Source organism: Capricornis sumatraensis, chromosome 2 (genome assembly GCF_032405125.1).
Source record: "Capricornis sumatraensis isolate serow.1 chromosome 2, serow.2, whole genome shotgun sequence".
Lineage (NCBI taxonomy): Eukaryota > Metazoa > Chordata > Mammalia > Artiodactyla > Bovidae > Capricornis > Capricornis sumatraensis.
The window spans coordinates 170,851,819-170,869,714 of NC_091070.1; the positions used below are offsets into that span (position 1 = coordinate 170,851,819).

General features: G+C 40.2%; 1 protein-coding gene across 1 annotated transcript in view; it reads left to right on the top strand.

The window, feature by feature from the left end:
* ERICH3 (glutamate rich 3) overlaps positions 1-16,858 on the top strand; it is a 93,220-nt gene extending 76,362 nt beyond the window's left edge. The window contains 2 exon segments of the mRNA XM_068961185.1: positions 8,290-8,327; positions 14,512-16,858. Coding sequence (XP_068817286.1) covers positions 8,290-8,327; positions 14,512-16,858 — 2,385 coding nt within the window.
* Positions 16,859-17,896: the final 1,038 nt, after the last annotated feature.

The window sequence follows — 17,896 nt, forward strand, 5'->3', positions numbered from 1 at the left end:
ATGCCCAAGAAAAAGAAAGGCAAAAATTTGCTTAACGAGGTCTTACAAATAGGTGAGAAAAGAAGAGAAGCTAAAGGCAAAGAAGAAAAGGAAATATATACCCGTTTGAATGAAGAGTTCCAAAGAGTAGCAAGGTGAGATAAGAAAGCCTTCTTCAGGAATCAGTGCAAAGAAATAGAAGAAAACAATAGAATGGGAAAGACTAGAGATCTCTCCAAGAAAATTAAAGATACCAAGGGAAATTTTCATGCAAAGATGGGCTCGATAAAGGGCAGAAATTATATGGACCTAACAGAAGCAGAAGATATAAAGAAGAGGTGGCAAAAACAGAACTATTCAAAATAGATCTTCATGACCCAAATAACCATGATGGTGTGATCACTCACCTAGAGCCAGACATCCTGGAGTCTGAAGTCAAGTGGGCCTTAGGAAGCATCACTAAAACAAAGCTAGTGGGGTGATGGAATTCCAGTTGAGCTATTTCAAATCCTAAAAGATGATGTTGTGAAAGTGCTACACTCAATATGCCAGCAAATTTGGAAAACTCAGCAGTGGCCACAGGACTGGAAAAAGGTCAGTTTTCATTCCAATCCCAAAGAAAGGCAATGCCAAAAAATGCTCAAACTACCACACAATTGCAATCATTTCACATGCTAGTAAAGTAATACTCAAAATTCTCCAAGCCAGGCTTCAACAGTATGTGAACTGTGAATGTTCCAGATGTTCAAGCTGGTTTTAGAAAAGGCAGAGGAACCAGAGATAAAATTACCAATATCCAGGGATCATAGAAAAAGCAAGAGAGTTACAGAAAAACATCTACTTCTGCTTTATTGACTATGCCAAAGCCTTTGTGTGGATCACAACAAACTGTGGACAATTCTTCAAGAGATGGGAATAGCAAACCACCTGCCCTGCTTCTTGAGAAATCTGTTTGCAGGTCAAGAAGAAACAGTTAGAACTGGACATGGGACAACAGACTGGTTCTAAATTGGGAAAGGAGTATGTCAAGTCTGTATATTGTCACCCTGTTTATTTAACTTATATGCAGAATACATCATGTGAAAGCTGGGCTGGATGAAGCACAGGGTGAAATCAAGATTGCTGGGAGAAATATATAACCTCAGATATGCAGACGACACCACCCTTATGGCAGAAAGTGAAGAAGAACTAAAGAGCCTCTTGATGAAAGTGAAAGAGGAGACTTTAAAAGTTGGCTTAAAACTCAATATTCAGAAAATGAAGATCATGGCATCTGGTCCCATCACTTCATGAAAAATAGATGGGGAAACAATGGAAACAGTGAGAGACTTTATTTTGGGGGGCTCCAAAATCAATGCAGATGGTGACTGCAGCCATGAAATTAAAAGACACTTGCTCCTTGGAAAGAAAGCTATGATCAATCTAGACAGCATATTAAAAAGCAGAGATATTACTTGCCAACAAAGATCCATCTAGTCAAAGCTATGGTTTTTCAAATGGTCATGTATGGATGTGAGAGTTGGACTATAAAGAAGGGTGAGCGCTGAAGAATTGATGCTTTTGAACTGTGGTGTTGGAGAAGACTCTTGAGCATCCCTTGGACTGCAAGGAGATCCAACCAGTCTATCCTAAAGGAAATCAGTCCTGAATATTTATTGGGAGGATCCTTATGTTGAAGCTGAAACTCCAATACTTTGGCCACCTGATGCAAAGAACTGAGTCATTGGAAAAGACCCTGATGCTGGGAAAGATTGAAGATGGGAGGAGAAGGGTAAGACAGAAGATGAGATGGTTGTATGGCATCACCGAGTCAATGGACATGAGTTTGAGCAAGCTCCAGGAGTTAGTGATGGACAGGGAGCATGGCATGTTCCAGTCTATGGGGTCACAAAGAGTTGGACATGACCAAGTGACTGAACTGAACTGTATGTATGTACCAGACCTCTGTTGGTGTTTATTTTTCATTAATAGCTTACAAAATAACATTTAGGAGATTGTGAAAAGTGGTCTTCAAAATATCTATGGATTTATCACACACAAAAATCACTTTCAACATTTGGTCAGGCTTTTTATTTCTAAAGTTAGAGTTTACAAATCTATGTTGTCATATTTCTATAAAATGTTGTATTTTGCTTTTTATTCTTAACCTTATAACAGAAACATTTTTATGTTATTATGTAATCTTCATGAATATGTTTAATGTCTGTGTATTATTCCATCCTGTGTTTTTTTCATAATTTTACCATTTCCCTAAGTTTTCCCCTATTTTCACTACTGTTAATAGTGCACTAATATCTTATTACCTAAGAAAATTTAAAATTAATAATTATTTTCTTAGGCTAGTTTCCAAGAAGTTTAATTTCTGGATCAAAGGTAATAGACATTTTAAAGTTTCTGAAACAATTTTTTTTCTTATGAAAGATTGGTTGAAAAGTTTTCATAATACAGAATGGATGACAATAAGATGAAAGCTAGGGCCTTCCTTGCCTGGCCTTTTCTCTATTTCCTGAGCAATATTTTCAGTTCCTGAGCAACTGTGGATAAGTATTTTTTTGTGTGCAAGATTTCAGACAAGTTTCTCTCTCTATAAACATATCTACATGTATCATATTATATATATACTGCTGCTGCGTCGCTTCAGTCGTGTCCAACTCTGTGCGACCCCATAGACGGCAGCCCACCAGGCTCGCCCATCCCTGGGATTCTCCAGGCAAGAACACTGGAGTGGGTTGCCATTTCCTTCTCCAATGCATGAAAGTGAAAAGTGAAAATGAAGTTGCTCAGTCGTGTCCGACCCTCAGCAACCCCATGGATTGCAGCCTTCCAGGCTCCTCCATCCATGGGATTTTCCAGGCAAGAGTACTGGAGTCAGGTGCCATTGCCTTCTACATATTATATATATATATATATATATATATATATATATATATATATACAGGTGTCATTTTTATATGCAGATAGAAACATGATACATTTTGTTTTACAAGTTGTTTTCACTTAACACTATATCTTGAATATCTTTTCATATCTGCATATATAACTGTACTTCTATCATTTACTGTACATTTTATGCCATTGTATCGCCTTAGTATCTTATAACTCTGCAACTTTTCTTAAATAATGCTTTCTGTGTAAGAATTGGTAGATTTGTTTTATGGCCTATCTTCCACAAAGGAATAAAATTTCTAGGTTAGAGAGACCTAAAGGCAGACAGATTAAAGGACAGTGGAAAATAAGTCATTTATAAGCAAAATAGCACAAGGATCTTGTAAAATACTCAGGATAATGTAAAAGAATTATGGTATCAAAACCTCTAAGGATTAGTAGATTAATAACAGTTGGGTACTGATGTTTTTAAAATAAACTCAAGGAAATGATGCAATAAATTTGTAAATATTTAAAATAATAGGTAATAACAAATATTCTCAAAAGACTTTATATGAGTAAACATTCCTAAGAAAATTTCAGATAAAATAAACCAGATCTTGAATGCATCATGCGTTATATTGATGCCAAGCAGAGAGGCTATGGTGATTCCTTCTCCTTAATTAAATCTTCACTTAGCTGGCTGAGGGAGAAAGGGATGGAACCAAAGTTATGTGTTTGAAATGAAGGTCATTTAGGTGACTCTGCTGCAAAAGTTAGCTTATACAAATTAAACCAGAAAGCTAGTGAAGATTGAAATGTGTATATTTTAATATTTTACTTAGCTCCCTGATTAGAACCTTAGGTTGAAATGAAATGGGGGCTGAGATAATGTGTAAAAGATTCTATCTCATTTTGCATAGTACTGAATTAATCATTTTCCACTAGACTTCGAATAAAAATTGTGATTATGTTAAGAACGTCTCAGTGCCAAAAAGTCACACACAATTAATGATGTTTTGTTGTGTCTAACTTAATATAACTTAATCTGAATTGTTTTCACTTATAGCAATGGATAAATTTGTAAAGTACTGCATTTAATGCCTTCATACCTTTCATGTTGATAACATAAAGTGATAGCTTCCTTCTAAGTATTTTATGATATGTCACACTTAATTAGGTTTTGTCCAGTCCACCAAAAAATCAGGTGAATTTATAGAAAAGATAAGTCATATGCAGTGAAGTGGGTAAAGTAAAAGATTATAGTTGCTAGCTACAATGAGATAGTGTCCTTGGGAGTTAATTCAGTATTATAGAGCATAGTGTTATTTAAATGTGTTTAGTTTTCTCTGTTATTTTTAGTTCAAGCTGTCTTAATGCATTGTGACACATTGTATTCTCATGGTGGAATAATTCATGTGCCTTAATTTGTGAAGTTAATATAATTTATATATTATGAATATAAATAAAATATTAAGAATAAAGTTTTATATAATGTAAAATGTATATAGAAGTAGGCATTTTATACTTTCATATTTGAATCAGAAGAAGTCATAGTGCTTGGCCAAGTAATATAAACCTTAACAGTAGGATTTAAATAAAATGCAATTTTATCATCATGTAGGCAGGATAGAATGGTCTTGATGAAAGAACAAGAAAATCATGCATTAAGAGTTGCAGTTCTAAATACAATTTCTGAGTGAATTGTGAAAGCATCTAGCTATTTGTTTTCATAGATTCCTTCTGAAATATTTGTTAGATATCTGTTTTATGCCACACTGTTCTCGGTGTGAATGTAACAAAGTGCTTGCCTATATTGAGGTTTATATTCTGGGAAGAGATATGCCCAATAAGTGAAAAACAAACATGTAATGGGGCATATGGGCTAAGTGCTAGCAGAAGAGAAAATCAAGGCAAGGAGATAGAGTGATGGTTTGAGGAAGGGGTAGTGTTTTTTAGGGCTGGCCTCTCTCAGTGAGGGGACACTTGGGCAGAGAGGGAAATGAGGTGCAGGGGTCAGTCACTCTGTCATCTGAAGAAGAAGCACAAGAAGCAGAGAGCCCAGCAAATGCAGACTCTAAATTGGGGGCATAGTTTTTGAGTGAAGAATTTGGAAGGAGGTCAGTGTGACAGAAGCAGAATGGACAAGCTGAGGGTGGGAGAAGATGAGGCCAGAGGGAAAAAAAGACTTATGCCATTAGGAGGATTTTATTCTGCGATAGGAAGTCACTGGAAAAATCAGAGCATACAAATGACATGAGCGTAAAGTTTTGAAAAGATTATTCTCGCCACTGTGTAGAGGATAGACCTTAGCTTTCTGAATGTTATCTTTGAACAGGTGTGGTCTTGAGTTGTAATTAATCCTGGGTTTTTTGTAAGCCATGTTTCAATGCCAAAGGTAACATACGAACATCTTCACTGTGTAGGTAGATAATGTTAGTCATGAATTTTGTCATAGTGAGTTGCTGGGAAGATAATTGATTGGCGACACAAAAAGTGATCAAAGAACAGTCATAGTTTTCAAAGTGACCGGGAACTTGGAATAAACCTGGATATATATTTACTCTGTTTATATGGCCTTCTTCAGTTCAGTTCAGTTCAGTTGCTCAGTTGTGTCCGACTCTTTGCGACCCCATGAATTGCAGCACGCCAGGCCTCCCTGTCCATCACCGACTCCCGGAGTTCACGCAGACTCACGTCCATCGAGTCCGCGATGCCATCCAGCCATCTCATCCTCTGTCTTCCCCTTCTCCTCCTGCCCCCAATCCCTCCCAGCATCAGAGTCTTCTTAGGCTCTTAAAATTCAGATAAACAATTCTTGGCAAAACTTTCTTCTGATACAGAATTGCTGGTTTGTTTAGCTTCAAAAGAAGCAGAGGAAAGGGAATGAATTTAGAAAGCTTGCCTACTAATATTGAAAACCATATCCTTGCCACCACTTTTCAATGACTAAATTATCAAATTTAGAAGGAATTGGTGGAAACTGAGAAACTGTAATAGTACAGGGACGTAAGACCCCTTATCATTAGAGGTGAAATTATTAATTGATAACTCCTTTTTTGAAGAACATAGAGAAACATGTATCAAAAGTGTCTAAAAGTTATCATGCTTTTTGACCCAATAATTCCAATTCCAAGAATTTATACTGAGGCAATAGTCAGAAATAATAAAATTATTATGAGCTATATTTGAAGTAGCTTTATAATCACAAAAAATAGAAACAATTCAACATTTAACACCAGGCAATTGGTTAGCCAATTTTAGTAAATCTTTATTAGAATATTCCATGCAGTTATTGAAGGACAGTTCTTATTAAATGATACATGGAAACAGTCACAATATTTTGCTAAATGAATACAATGGGATACAAAATGTTATTTATAGAAGTAGTAAAGTAAAAAAAAAACATACTTAGAAACCTGCCAAAATGTTGACTAGTAGTTGTTTCTGAATGGTGAAAATAGGATATTGTTGTTGTATTTAGTTGTATTGTCCCTGCATTTTTAAATAATTATTATTTCAAGCTTCAAGTAGTGAATATGTACTCTTATCATACTTGGGAAAAGTAACATATATTATTTGTAAAATGTTTTCATAATAGAAAGCTAATACTGTAATGTAATAATATTTTGGTATTTTAAAAATATCTCGAAGTATCCTATAGCATTTGAGTTGAAAAGATGTTTTCCTACGGAATTCTCTGTATGAGCCTCTTCCATTTCGCTGCAGATGCTATGGGAACTGACAGTTCTGTTTGCTTTTAATGGTCATCTTTATAGCAAGGTAAAGGAGCAGAGCCTTGAGGGATGAAGAGCTAAATAGATAGAGGAAACAGGGCAATGTGTCACACTGCTGACACGGGAGTCTCAGCGTGCACTGTCCTCCCATACAGTAGGTGGGAAATGGTCAAGGTTAGACACTGGCTGAGGTCTTGCTTTTAAGTTTCAGTTTCAAAAGAACATCTGAGAAAAAAATGACCAAGTAAGGCCTTTTCTGATCTCTCACCTAATAAATCCTTGATGCTCAGGCTGGTGTCCCATTTTTGCTAAATCTGAATCAGGCAGCACCTACCTGTACAGGCTGTCATTGACTTCCAAAGCCTAACCCTCCAGGCGCAAGCTAGCTGACATGGGCAAGTGGTGATTACAGTCCTGAGAAAGAAGGACTACATGCTTCAGGAAATTCTGAGTGAGTCTAATTTACAGATTGTGCTAGTACTGTTTGGCTTCTTAGAATAGTCTTTTGGTTCAATAGCTGCTAATTGTTTATTTTAGTTATTATTATTGTAAATCATATTAAATATTTTATTAAGGTATCATTGACACACCACATTATATTAATTTCAAGTATACACCATAACGATTCTGTAACTGTATAGTAAACCATATTTCTTTATAGCCTGTGGACTACTTGGGGAAAACCTTAGATGTCCTGTTGGCTCTGATGAAACAGAGCTTCAATAATTGATACCAAATCAGATTCCCCTCCACCCTCCCGTCCTGCCAACCTTGGGATTTCTGTTGCTTAGTAGGTCAAGCAGATTTATACACAAAGACCTAAAACACTGTTTATTTAGACTGTCTAGTTAAACAGTGCCAGCATTAGTATAGTAGGAAAGACGATATCTAACTTATATATACTATGTTATAAAGTTACTAAAATAAGGATTGACTTGATTTAAAAAAAGAAAATACAATGATAACCTAATTGTCATGAGTTGATGTCATCTCTAAACCATATTATTATTATTAAAAAAAACTTTTTATATTTGGTGGATTGGATGGGTGAGGAAAACTGATGCTCAAAGACTGCTTACAGAGAATACATTTGGCCTATGTGATGCACTTCTTTCCACTTCCACCTTTTTTTTCTCTTAAGATTAATGCAGTTAATTCTTTCCATTTTTTCCCCTGAAAGCTATGTGAACCAGATATCTCACTATTTGTTTCCAAACACAGAGGGATGAGTAAGTAACTAATTGCCTCTTAACAACTCACCTTAAACTGAGCAAGGGATCGCATTCTAGTTCTTCTTTTCTTGAAGTACAGTCTCTGGATCAACTGGATCAGCCTATCTGAGAGGAAAGAAAGCAAGAAAGTAAGAGAGAAGGGAAGCAAAGAAAGAAAGGGAGAGAAAGATAGAGAGGGAGGATATTTTGGAGAAACTATGTTTTTATATAAAAGGGATAATCTAGGTCTAGTATTCTTCTGTGAGCTTCTGTTAACCAGGAAGTGATGTGATGATAGCTGTCAGAGATTCAGAGACACAGGATCTGATGATAAGCAAGGGATGTAGACAGGGATGGACTGTAACCTGCCAGGCTCTTCTGTCCATGGGGATTCTCCAGGCAAGAATTCTCCACTCTCCAGGAGTGGGTTGCCATGCTTTTCTCCAGGGGATCTTCCCAACCCAGGGATCAAACCCAGGTCTCCTGATTGGAGGCAGATTCTTTACCAACTGAGCCTCCAAGGAAGCCCCATTAGGTGCTTAGGCACTTGCTAATAAGTTAAATATAAACATGTTCCACAGGTATTATTTCATTTAATGCTCCCCATATAATCACTAAGATATCTCTTTTTGACAGATGAGTATACTGAAGCTGAGACTGAGCCTTAGGCCAAAGAACTTACCCAAGGTGACACAGTTAGTATGGAACTTGAACTCTTTAGGTCTTTGCATTCCTAAAGCTCAGTGCTAGTAATCAGTGCAGGTAAACAGAAATGTCTACAGCAGCTTTTACTGTCAAATTTATAGGAATTATGCAATATCTTTTCTGCTCTGTCCATATGGAGTGTTGGGGTCACATCACTGAAATATCTACTAATGGATAAAATGCTTATAGTATAGTCAGTTCTGGTAGTTTTAGAGATCTAAAAGAATAGTGATGATTGGGATTATAAAAGCCATAACACGTTTCTAAAAAGGAAAAGGCAACTAAATTCCTTTACAGTCATTTCATTGCATGTGCCTTTGGCAAATCTGTCACTGCTTCTGGCTGTTGCCTCTGTTTTTGTTTGTTTGTTTGTTTTTAATGTAAGTATCTCTTTGCATGGATTTCTTTACTTCATGATTTCCTATTTTTTTTTCATTTTGAAATCATAGCTTGAACATTGTTTAATCCTGACATTTTAAAAACAGGGTCTTAACGTGAATGCTTTTAAATTAACCCCACTTGCTGCTGTTTCACTTACAATGTTTCCTTGACCTGTTTTCAATACCTTTTGATATTTTATGTGGTCTCCAATCAGTTGAACAGGTAGCAGCTGAAGCTGCGGACTCTAGCCTCTATTGCCACTACGACTACAAGGCTGGTGTTAGCAGCACAGACGAAGGAGATACGCTCTCAAGGAAGCTGGAGACTGACACAGGTGCAGGTAAGGGTGCATCATTACCTAGGAAAGATCTTCAGAAGGCCTCTGCCAAAGGCAGTGCCATTTCCATCTTTCATCTTCTTATCCTTGTTTCCGTCTTTATTTTCTTTTTGACCAGTGAATGTGATGGCAGGAGGTGGTTGAGAGGCATTAAGGGGAGCTTTGGAGCTGACATCAGATATGAAAGTTATTCTTTTTTTGAATACATTGGTGCCTAGAGTTTGTTTTTTAAAAAAGGATTTCAGATAGTAAAAAAGGACTGCAAATAACAGAAAATATTGGTAGGGATTTTCAGACCAATCTTATTTCTTAGCTTGTCGCCCAGTTAGGTGGATGTACCTAACTGACCCATTGGAGACTTGAAGAGCCCAGATACATTTCATGATGATTTATTTGAACTCCTCATTTTTTAAAATTAGGCAAGAATTCATTGCCATCAGCAAATGACCTGGCTCTTGATGATGAGTCTTCCAGCTGCAGGAGTGCCAATTAGAGTGACTCAACAGACCATGACTCATACATATCTAGTCACACAGCCTGTGTCCTTGAAATCAGGTTGCCCTGTATTTAGTAGATAATTTTTTTTAAAATATCCCGATTTGAATACATGTATGTGTGTGTGAAAGTAGGGGAGGGAGAGGGGGCTTCATTGTATTCATCATGTGGTCACATTACCCCCCACATCCAATTTGTAATGATGGGCATCAAGCCCTGTAAGGTATTTGAGACTTCACTCTATTTTCAAGCAGACAAATTAGCCAGTTTCACAGATGCATCAGAAGATACAAGATTTCTGGGTCAGAGAAAAAGGACTTTGTTACTCAAGACAAATAGTAGCAGCCAGATGATTTGCACTTAGACTGGCTCCCTGAGCTCAAGTGCCCCCAGGGAATGTGGAGAGGGCCAGGTGACACCTGAACTTGAGTGGACTGAGTTGCAGAAGGACTCGGGGCTTCAAGAATCCAAGTCTTTCATAGTGGGCATTCAACCAGAGGAGTTCTAATATACCTCCCGAAACTTCTGCAATGCGGGCAGAGTAGTTGTTGTCTATTAAATCTGATTCAAGCGAGAATATATCCCATATTGTATGCAGTGAGAGGGGAATGTGGAAGGAAGATTTGTTAGGGCTCTGTTTGCCAGGCACTGTGCCAAGCATTTTATGGTTTGTTCTTAAAAAGATTCTGTGAGTCAAAGATTGCTATTATCGCTTTAGGATAAGAGAATGAATACTTAGAGATATGTTTCCCAAGTTCACACAATTATGTGGCAGAGCTGGCATTCTTACCCAGATCTGTCTGACTCCCAAGTACACACTCAGTCACTAAATCAAATTGCCCCTGTTTGTGAATATTGCTTGGTTTCTTATATTCATTATTTTTTTTCAAAAGCCCATGAGGTTACTAGCAAAAACACGTCATGTTTTTGTATTGATATTTCTTAGAAGGGCTTCAATTACGCTTTCTCCCTTGCTTCAGGAATGTCATGTCTGACTCCCCTGTGTGTGTGTGTGTGTGTGTGTGTGTGTGTGTGTGTGTGTAATAACTCAGCTAGATGCCATTACCACTTTTAGGCACAATATATTATTACATAGTGGCTAGGCAATTTTATTACCCTGTATTCCTGAATGTTCTTTAATTAATCCATAAATTTAGAGGTCAACTTAGCAAAACAGAGGACTTTGCTTAAATGTTTTTTATAACTGACTATTGAAGTATACTTTCATGCAGGAATTTGAATAGTAATACACGTACTATTAAAGAGACTTGATATGTTGTTTCTCATGGCTTTCATTTAAGTTTGTTTTAAATCTAGTAATCTGCAATGAAATAAAACAGGTGAACTGGCTCCATGGAAGCCCATTTGGCTCTACATTTAATATAATAAATAACTGCTGTGGTATGCTGAGGACCTCATATAAAACTTAATGGCACGCTACTGATAGACCTGAGGTTTCTGTTGTGCTGTGTGCTTAGTTGCATCTGACTCTTTGTGACCCCAAGGACTGCAGCCCCTCGGGCTCCTCTGTCCATGGGGATTCTCCATGCAAGAATACTGGAGTGGGTTGCCATGCCCTCCTCCAGGGTATCTTCCCAACCCAGGGAGATCAAACCCAGGTCTCCTGCATTGCAAGTGGGATTCTTTACTGACTGAGCCACCAGGGAAACCCAAAAAAACTGGAGTGGGTAGCTTATCCCTTCTCCTGGGGAAGTTTCTGTTACTCCCTTCAATGAATATGTCAAAAGTTACCTTCCAAATACATTTTTAAAGGGAAATGTAATATCAGCTGTTATTGTCTGACTTCATAATGGCTTGTGTTAATAGCTCCTAAGAGGCCAAGAGGAGGAACAAAGGACAGCCATGTGTGGTATTAGGAGAGGAACTGCAGTTATAGGACAGTCCCAGATGGAGTAACAGAGTGAGGACGAAGCGAGCAAGATCAGGGCTTTCGGTTTCTGGGAAACTGTTGGTGATGGAGTAGGGGTGAGATGGTTAGCCAAAAGGGCAAGCAAGAGAAAACCATGAGGAAGACACACTTGCCTACTTTATATATTTATATCATTTGGAAGTCAGCACCCTGGCATTATAACTTATTCTGTAGAATCTATTCCAGTGTCTTCTACAAACAAAGAAGACTAGATTGATAGAAAGCATAGAGAGGACCATTTGAGAAGCTCTAATCTCCCTAAGTCTGACACTGTTTCCACTGTTTCCTCATCTATTTCCCATGAAGTGATGGGACCAGATGCCATGATCTTCATTTTCTGAATGTTGAGTTTTAAGCCAACTTTTTCACTCTCCTCTTTCACTTTCATCAAGAGGCTTTTTAGTTCCTCTTCACTTTCTGCCATAAGGGTGGTGTCATCTGCATATCTGAGGTTATTGGTATTTCTCCCAGCAATCTTGATTCCAGTTTGTGCTTCTTCCAGCCCAGTGTTTCTCATGATGTACTCTGCATAGAAGTTAAATAAGCAGGGTGACAATATACAGCCTTGACATACTCCTTTTCCTATTTGGAACCAGTCTGTTGTTCCACGTTCAGTTCTAACTGTTGCTTCCTGACCTGCATATAGGTTTCTCAGGAGGCAGGTCAGGTGGTCTGGTATTCCCATCTCTTTCAGAATTTTCCACAGTTTATTGTGATCCACAGAGTCAAAGGCTTTGGCATAGTCAATAAAGCAGAATAGATGTTTTTCTGGAACTCTCTTGCTTTTTCAATGATCCAGTGGCAGTTTGATCTCTGGTTCCTCTGACTTTTCTAAAACCAGCTTGAACATCTGGAAGTTCACAATTCACATATTGCTGAAGCCTGGCTTGGAGAATTTTGAGCATTACTTTACTAGCATGTGAGATGAGTGGAATTGTATGGTAGTTTGACAATGGGCTCCCAAATCACTGCAGATGGTGATTGCAGCCATGAAATTAAAAGACGCTTATTCTTTGGAAGGAAAGTTATGACAAACTTAGACAGCATATTCAAAAGGAGAGACATTACTTTGCCAGCAAAGGTCCGTCTAGTCAAGGCTATGGTTTTTCCAGTAGTCATGTATGGATGTAAGAGTTGGACTGTGAAGAAAGCTGAGTGCCAAAGAATTGATTCTTTTGAACTGTGGTGTTGGAGAAGACTCTTGAGAGTTCCTTGGACTGCAAGAGATCCAACCAGTCCATTCTAAAGGAGATCAGTCCTGGGTGTTCTTTGGAAGGAATGATGCTAAAGCTGAAACTCCAGTATTTTGGCCAACTCATGTGAAGAGTTGACTCATTGGAAAAGACTCTGACGCTGAGAGGGATTGGGGGCAGGAGAAGGGGATGACAGAGGATGAGACAGCTGGATAGCATCACTGACTCGATGGACGTGAGTCTGAGTGAACTCTGGGAGTTGGTGATGAACAGGGAAGCCTGGCGTGTTGCGATTCATGGGATCACAAAGAGTCAGACACGACTGAGCGACTGAACTGAACTGAACTGAACTGAATCTCCCTAAGTATCATTCTGCAGCTGAAAAATTTAAATGCTTTGGCCTTTGGTCTGGAATGCTTTTATTTATTTTGTGTGGATCACTACAACAGAGATGCACATATTTGCTAAAGGATAAGAAATCTATCTGGAGCCTTTTAAGAAATATTGAACTTGTATTTATTGAAGTATGATAGCTAACACATCCAGATTTGCAGGAAAATATGGATGAGAAACTTATGAAATGCTTCAAGTAGGTTATTTATGTTGAAAATTGTCCCAGACTACAAAGTCCTGTCTTGCTCTGTGATCCTCTTTTGCTAAAGGCAAATCAATTTCTGAAGGTAGAGGGGAGGTATTCTGACCCTCAACACAAATTTGTATCTATAGTATAAAGTCTTACCTTGAGCTATGAAGTTATTTGATGACTAAATTTAGATATAGTGGCTTTAATGGGCAGAGAAGGCAATGGCACCCACTCCAGTACTCTTGCCTGGAAAATCCTATGGACGGAGGAGCCTGGTAGGCTGCAGTCCATGGGGTTGCTGAGGGTCGAACACAACTGAGCAACTTCACTTTCACTTTTCACTTTCATGCATTGGAGAAGGAAATGGCAACCCACTCCAGTGTTCTTGCCTGGAGAATCCCAGGGATGGGGGAGCCTGGTGGGCTGCTGTTTATGGGGTCACACAGAGTTGGACACGACTGAAGTGACTTAGCAGCAGCAACAGCTTTAATGGGAGCAATGTATGGGATAATGATCAGTTCATATTGCATTATGATTCTGTTGCTAAATGCTCACATGAGTACAAGAAACCTAGGCTGAGAACAAACATATTATCGTACTGTAGGGAACAATGATTGCTAAAATGAAATCCTCACTATTTTCCTTGTTGCATAATTTTTTCTGCAAGTCCTAATATTTCATTTGAAAGTGGGATATATGTATGTGTGTACAGGTGTGTGTGTGTGTGTGTGTGTGTGTGTGTGTGTGTGTGTATAAGAAAGAGAGGGAGGGAGCGAGATTTTATTATTCTAAGACATAGGGTTTTTTTGTTTGTTTTCAACAGTTCTGATGTTCAATTTCCTTTAATATCAATGTGTGTCCATTAAATTTGATAGCTCTTTTTTTTTTTTTTTCATCACGAAAAGCCATTATTAAATCATGGTGCATGTTACAGCTGATGGCATCCTAGAATTGAGGAAATGAAATGTAATATCAGTAGCCCCTTGATATTATATATAAATATCTCTTATATATAGAAAATTATATGTAATGTCTCCTCCTGCACTTTGATTAAAGTAACCTTGATTTCTAACCTTATTTTATAGCACTGGATAGGAATCTAGTGGTGGAGGAAAGGACTGCACTGAGCTCAAACAAGAAGTCCAAGCAAGTTACATCAGAAGAGCATACCCTGGAGATGAGAGAAGCAGCAGAAGAAGGTGGAGGTCCTCAACACAGGGATGCTGACACAGAAGGAAAAGGGGATACCGCACTGTGGGGGAAAGCCGGGGTTAATGAGGTTCCCTCGGGGCAGGGGAAGCTGAAAGTAGAACAGCTGGCATTAGTAGGACAGTTTACAGAGGAAAGAGAGCTCTCTCAGGGCATGGCAGTTGAGGCAGAGGCAGAAGAAGAAGGGGATAGAAGGCAGGATAAAGAAGGATTAGGTGCCAGAGAAGGAGAAGTAGCAAAAGACTCTGGAGGTCTGAATGAAGGTGAGGCTGCTGAGGCACAGGCCTTGATGCAAACAGTGCTGGAGACGGAGGAGGCAGCTTCTGAAGGTGGGCAGGCTTCAGAGAGGGCAGTGCTGGCAAGCCAGGCAGCAGCTCTGAACTCAAGGTGTGCTCAGGAGACAGCGGCCCTAAGAGAGGCAGTGAGGCCAGAGAAGGGAAATTCTGACAGCGCGGCTGTAAGTGTGGTTGGGTCTGCAAAGCTGGGCGTGCAGGGCAGTGAAGAGGAAGCATGCACAGACCTAGAGGACAGGGAATCCAGGGAAGACGCTACATCTGACAGAGAGGAGGGTTTAGAAGAGGCAATGCTGGGGCGAGACGAGCCGACCAAAGAGAGAGAGGCAGTCGCGGGGATGGAGACACCTTTGAGCTCCTCCACTTCTGAGAAGGTTGAGGCTACTCAGATGGGGAGTTCAGTGGACAGCCTGGAAGGACTTCGTAAGGACCTGGTGGAAAAGGAGGGGATGGTGATGGAGTCAGAGTCTAATAAAGATGATGACAGGAAAGAAATGTTACCTGAGGAATTAGACTCAGAAAAGAGAGAGAGGAGCAAAGCTGAGAGGTCAAAAACACCTCTGGGGGAAACTGAATCTGAGAGAGAAAAGGTAACGAGGGCAGAGGTGCTTCAGGATGAAGACGCTTTAGAAGAGGAACAAAATCTTAAAGGGAAAAAGGGGGAACCTGTGCAGGAAGAAAGACCAGAGGAAGAGACACAAGCCTCCCCAAATGAAATGGAGTGTGATGCCGAGGATGAAGCAGCCGCGGGGGCATCTGCAGTGACTGAAGACACAGGGCAACGAGGAGAGGACTCACTGAGAGACAAGGAGGTTGACATGTTTGAAGCGGCCCCTGGATTTGAAAATTCCCTAGAAAACATAACGGTCTGGGGGAAAGGGGAAGGAGGGGAAAGACTGAGAGGTGCCGGAATCACAGAGCACAGAGGCTCAGCAGAGCTGCTCTTTAGTGAGAATGCGGCCCACGAAGAGCAGGAAGAGGAGTCCACCCCTGCAGGGGAGGGGGTGTCAGGAGCTCCCCAAACCAAGTCCACAGAGAGGGTGCAGACTCCTAGGGATGCAGGTGAGGCCCAGGGGTCTGCAACCAAAGATCAAGACATGGTCGCCAGCCAGGAAGGGAGGAATAAACACGGGCCTTTACAGGGGCCAGAGGGAGTAGCCATCACAGCCTTGACCCAGGATGTTCCCGAGGGAGATTCCATGATGGCAGGAAAATTCAGTGACATGATGGATGAGGACGCAGAGGAGGAGGGGGATAAAGAGTGCACACTGCGGACAGGAGTGCCGAAGAATGGGGACCCTAAGGGGGACAGGAGTGTGCATGGTGTGGTTATGACTGTGGAAGACCCCCATCAAGGAGGAGGAGCCTCAGAAGAAGCTGCAGAGAGGGAGGATGATTCTGCTGAGGGGAAAATAGAAGCAGATAAAGTCTCCTCCTTTTCAGATGTTGCTGGGGAGGAAGCTTGGCACACAGTGTATGCGATGCCAAGAGAAACAGCAGCTGCAGAGAAGGTGGCTGTAGAGGCGATAGTGCTGAGCAGGGAGGATGTGCCAGTGGCCGAGAAGATGACTGCAATTTCGGCACTGGAGGCTGAGATTGAGGCTCCAGAGGAACCTTCTAACCTGGAAGGGAAGGTTCCAAAGCCAGGGGCAGCTGGGGAGGAGGAGAAGGCTGAAACCACACTGGAGGCTGAGTCTGAGTTGGTGGGAGAGGAGGCAGGGATGGGGAGTCCTGATGGGGAGCAGGAGTCAGGGGAAGCTAAAGAATTTAGACTGGAATTATCCCAAGAGAGCAGGTCAGAGGCCAGGGGAGAGAGTCCACAGGACACAGAAACACTCCCTGAAAAGCCCAACTGCAGGGAAATCCAAGAGAAGCAAGAGCTTTCAGTGCAAAGAGGAAGTGAGGACCTGGATGTTTCCTTGAGTCCGGGGAAGGCCTAAGAGACTTCATGGCTGATGGTGAGTTTAAGCCCGACCTGTTTGCAGGATTACACAGATCTCCCACCTGGGGCCTCTTCTCCTGTGGGCTGTCTCATCCCTTTATCAGTGCCTGCACACACAGGCTTCAGTTCCAGGGGCTGCTGAGCCCATCAGGATAGGGGCTGGGCAAGATGGACAGGCAGACCAGAGGCATACAGGGACCCATTTCTAGCCCCTGTACAACTCTAAATCCCAGCCTCTGTCTTTGCAAGCACAGCTGTCAAGCAGTGAGATCCTCCTCCTCTCCCTTACAGGGCCAGGAAGATGGATACAGAGGAGAGCGTGTGCCATGGGGACAAAAGGAAAAAAGCTTAATTTGCCTTTAAATGGGCTGTCTTTATTTCTGAAGTTCTGTGAAGTTTAATAAATATATATAGCATAAATTAATAAAATATATTAAAATATTTGAAGTGTGTTAAAACATATATCTGTAAAGTACTGATGATTATAACTAAAGACCAAAATTATTTCTAGCATTTCCTTGTGTTTCTATTATTTGCACCATGTATCCTTAATGCCTGGTTTCTACTATTCTGAGTGATTATATTCATAGTTCTATCCTTTTTATTGTCTTTCAGGATATTTTCAAGATGTCTTCCAGAAGACTTGGAGTGGAGGAGAAGGATTCACCCGAATATCTCACCAGAACTTTTTTTTTTTTTTATCCCTGTGCTTGTCTGAGCGATTCCCAATCTGCCAGCTGGTCTGTAGCCCCTCACGCACCTTGAGAATAGGTGCTCAGCTCCTTCCTAGAGTGCTGGTTTCTGATGGAGGACTGGAAGGCTCTTACCTAATTCTACACAGTTAACATGTCTATATTCAAATCAAACTGATCATTTTCAAATGCTTGACTTTTACCAAAGATTACCTGAAAGTCCTGATATCTGGGGTTTCTTTAAATTCCTATTTATTTATAATCACATATTAGTCCCAGCTTCATACACGAGCATTTGATTTAAAAATATTTGGCTTTGTCTGTGAAAATGAACTCTAAATGTT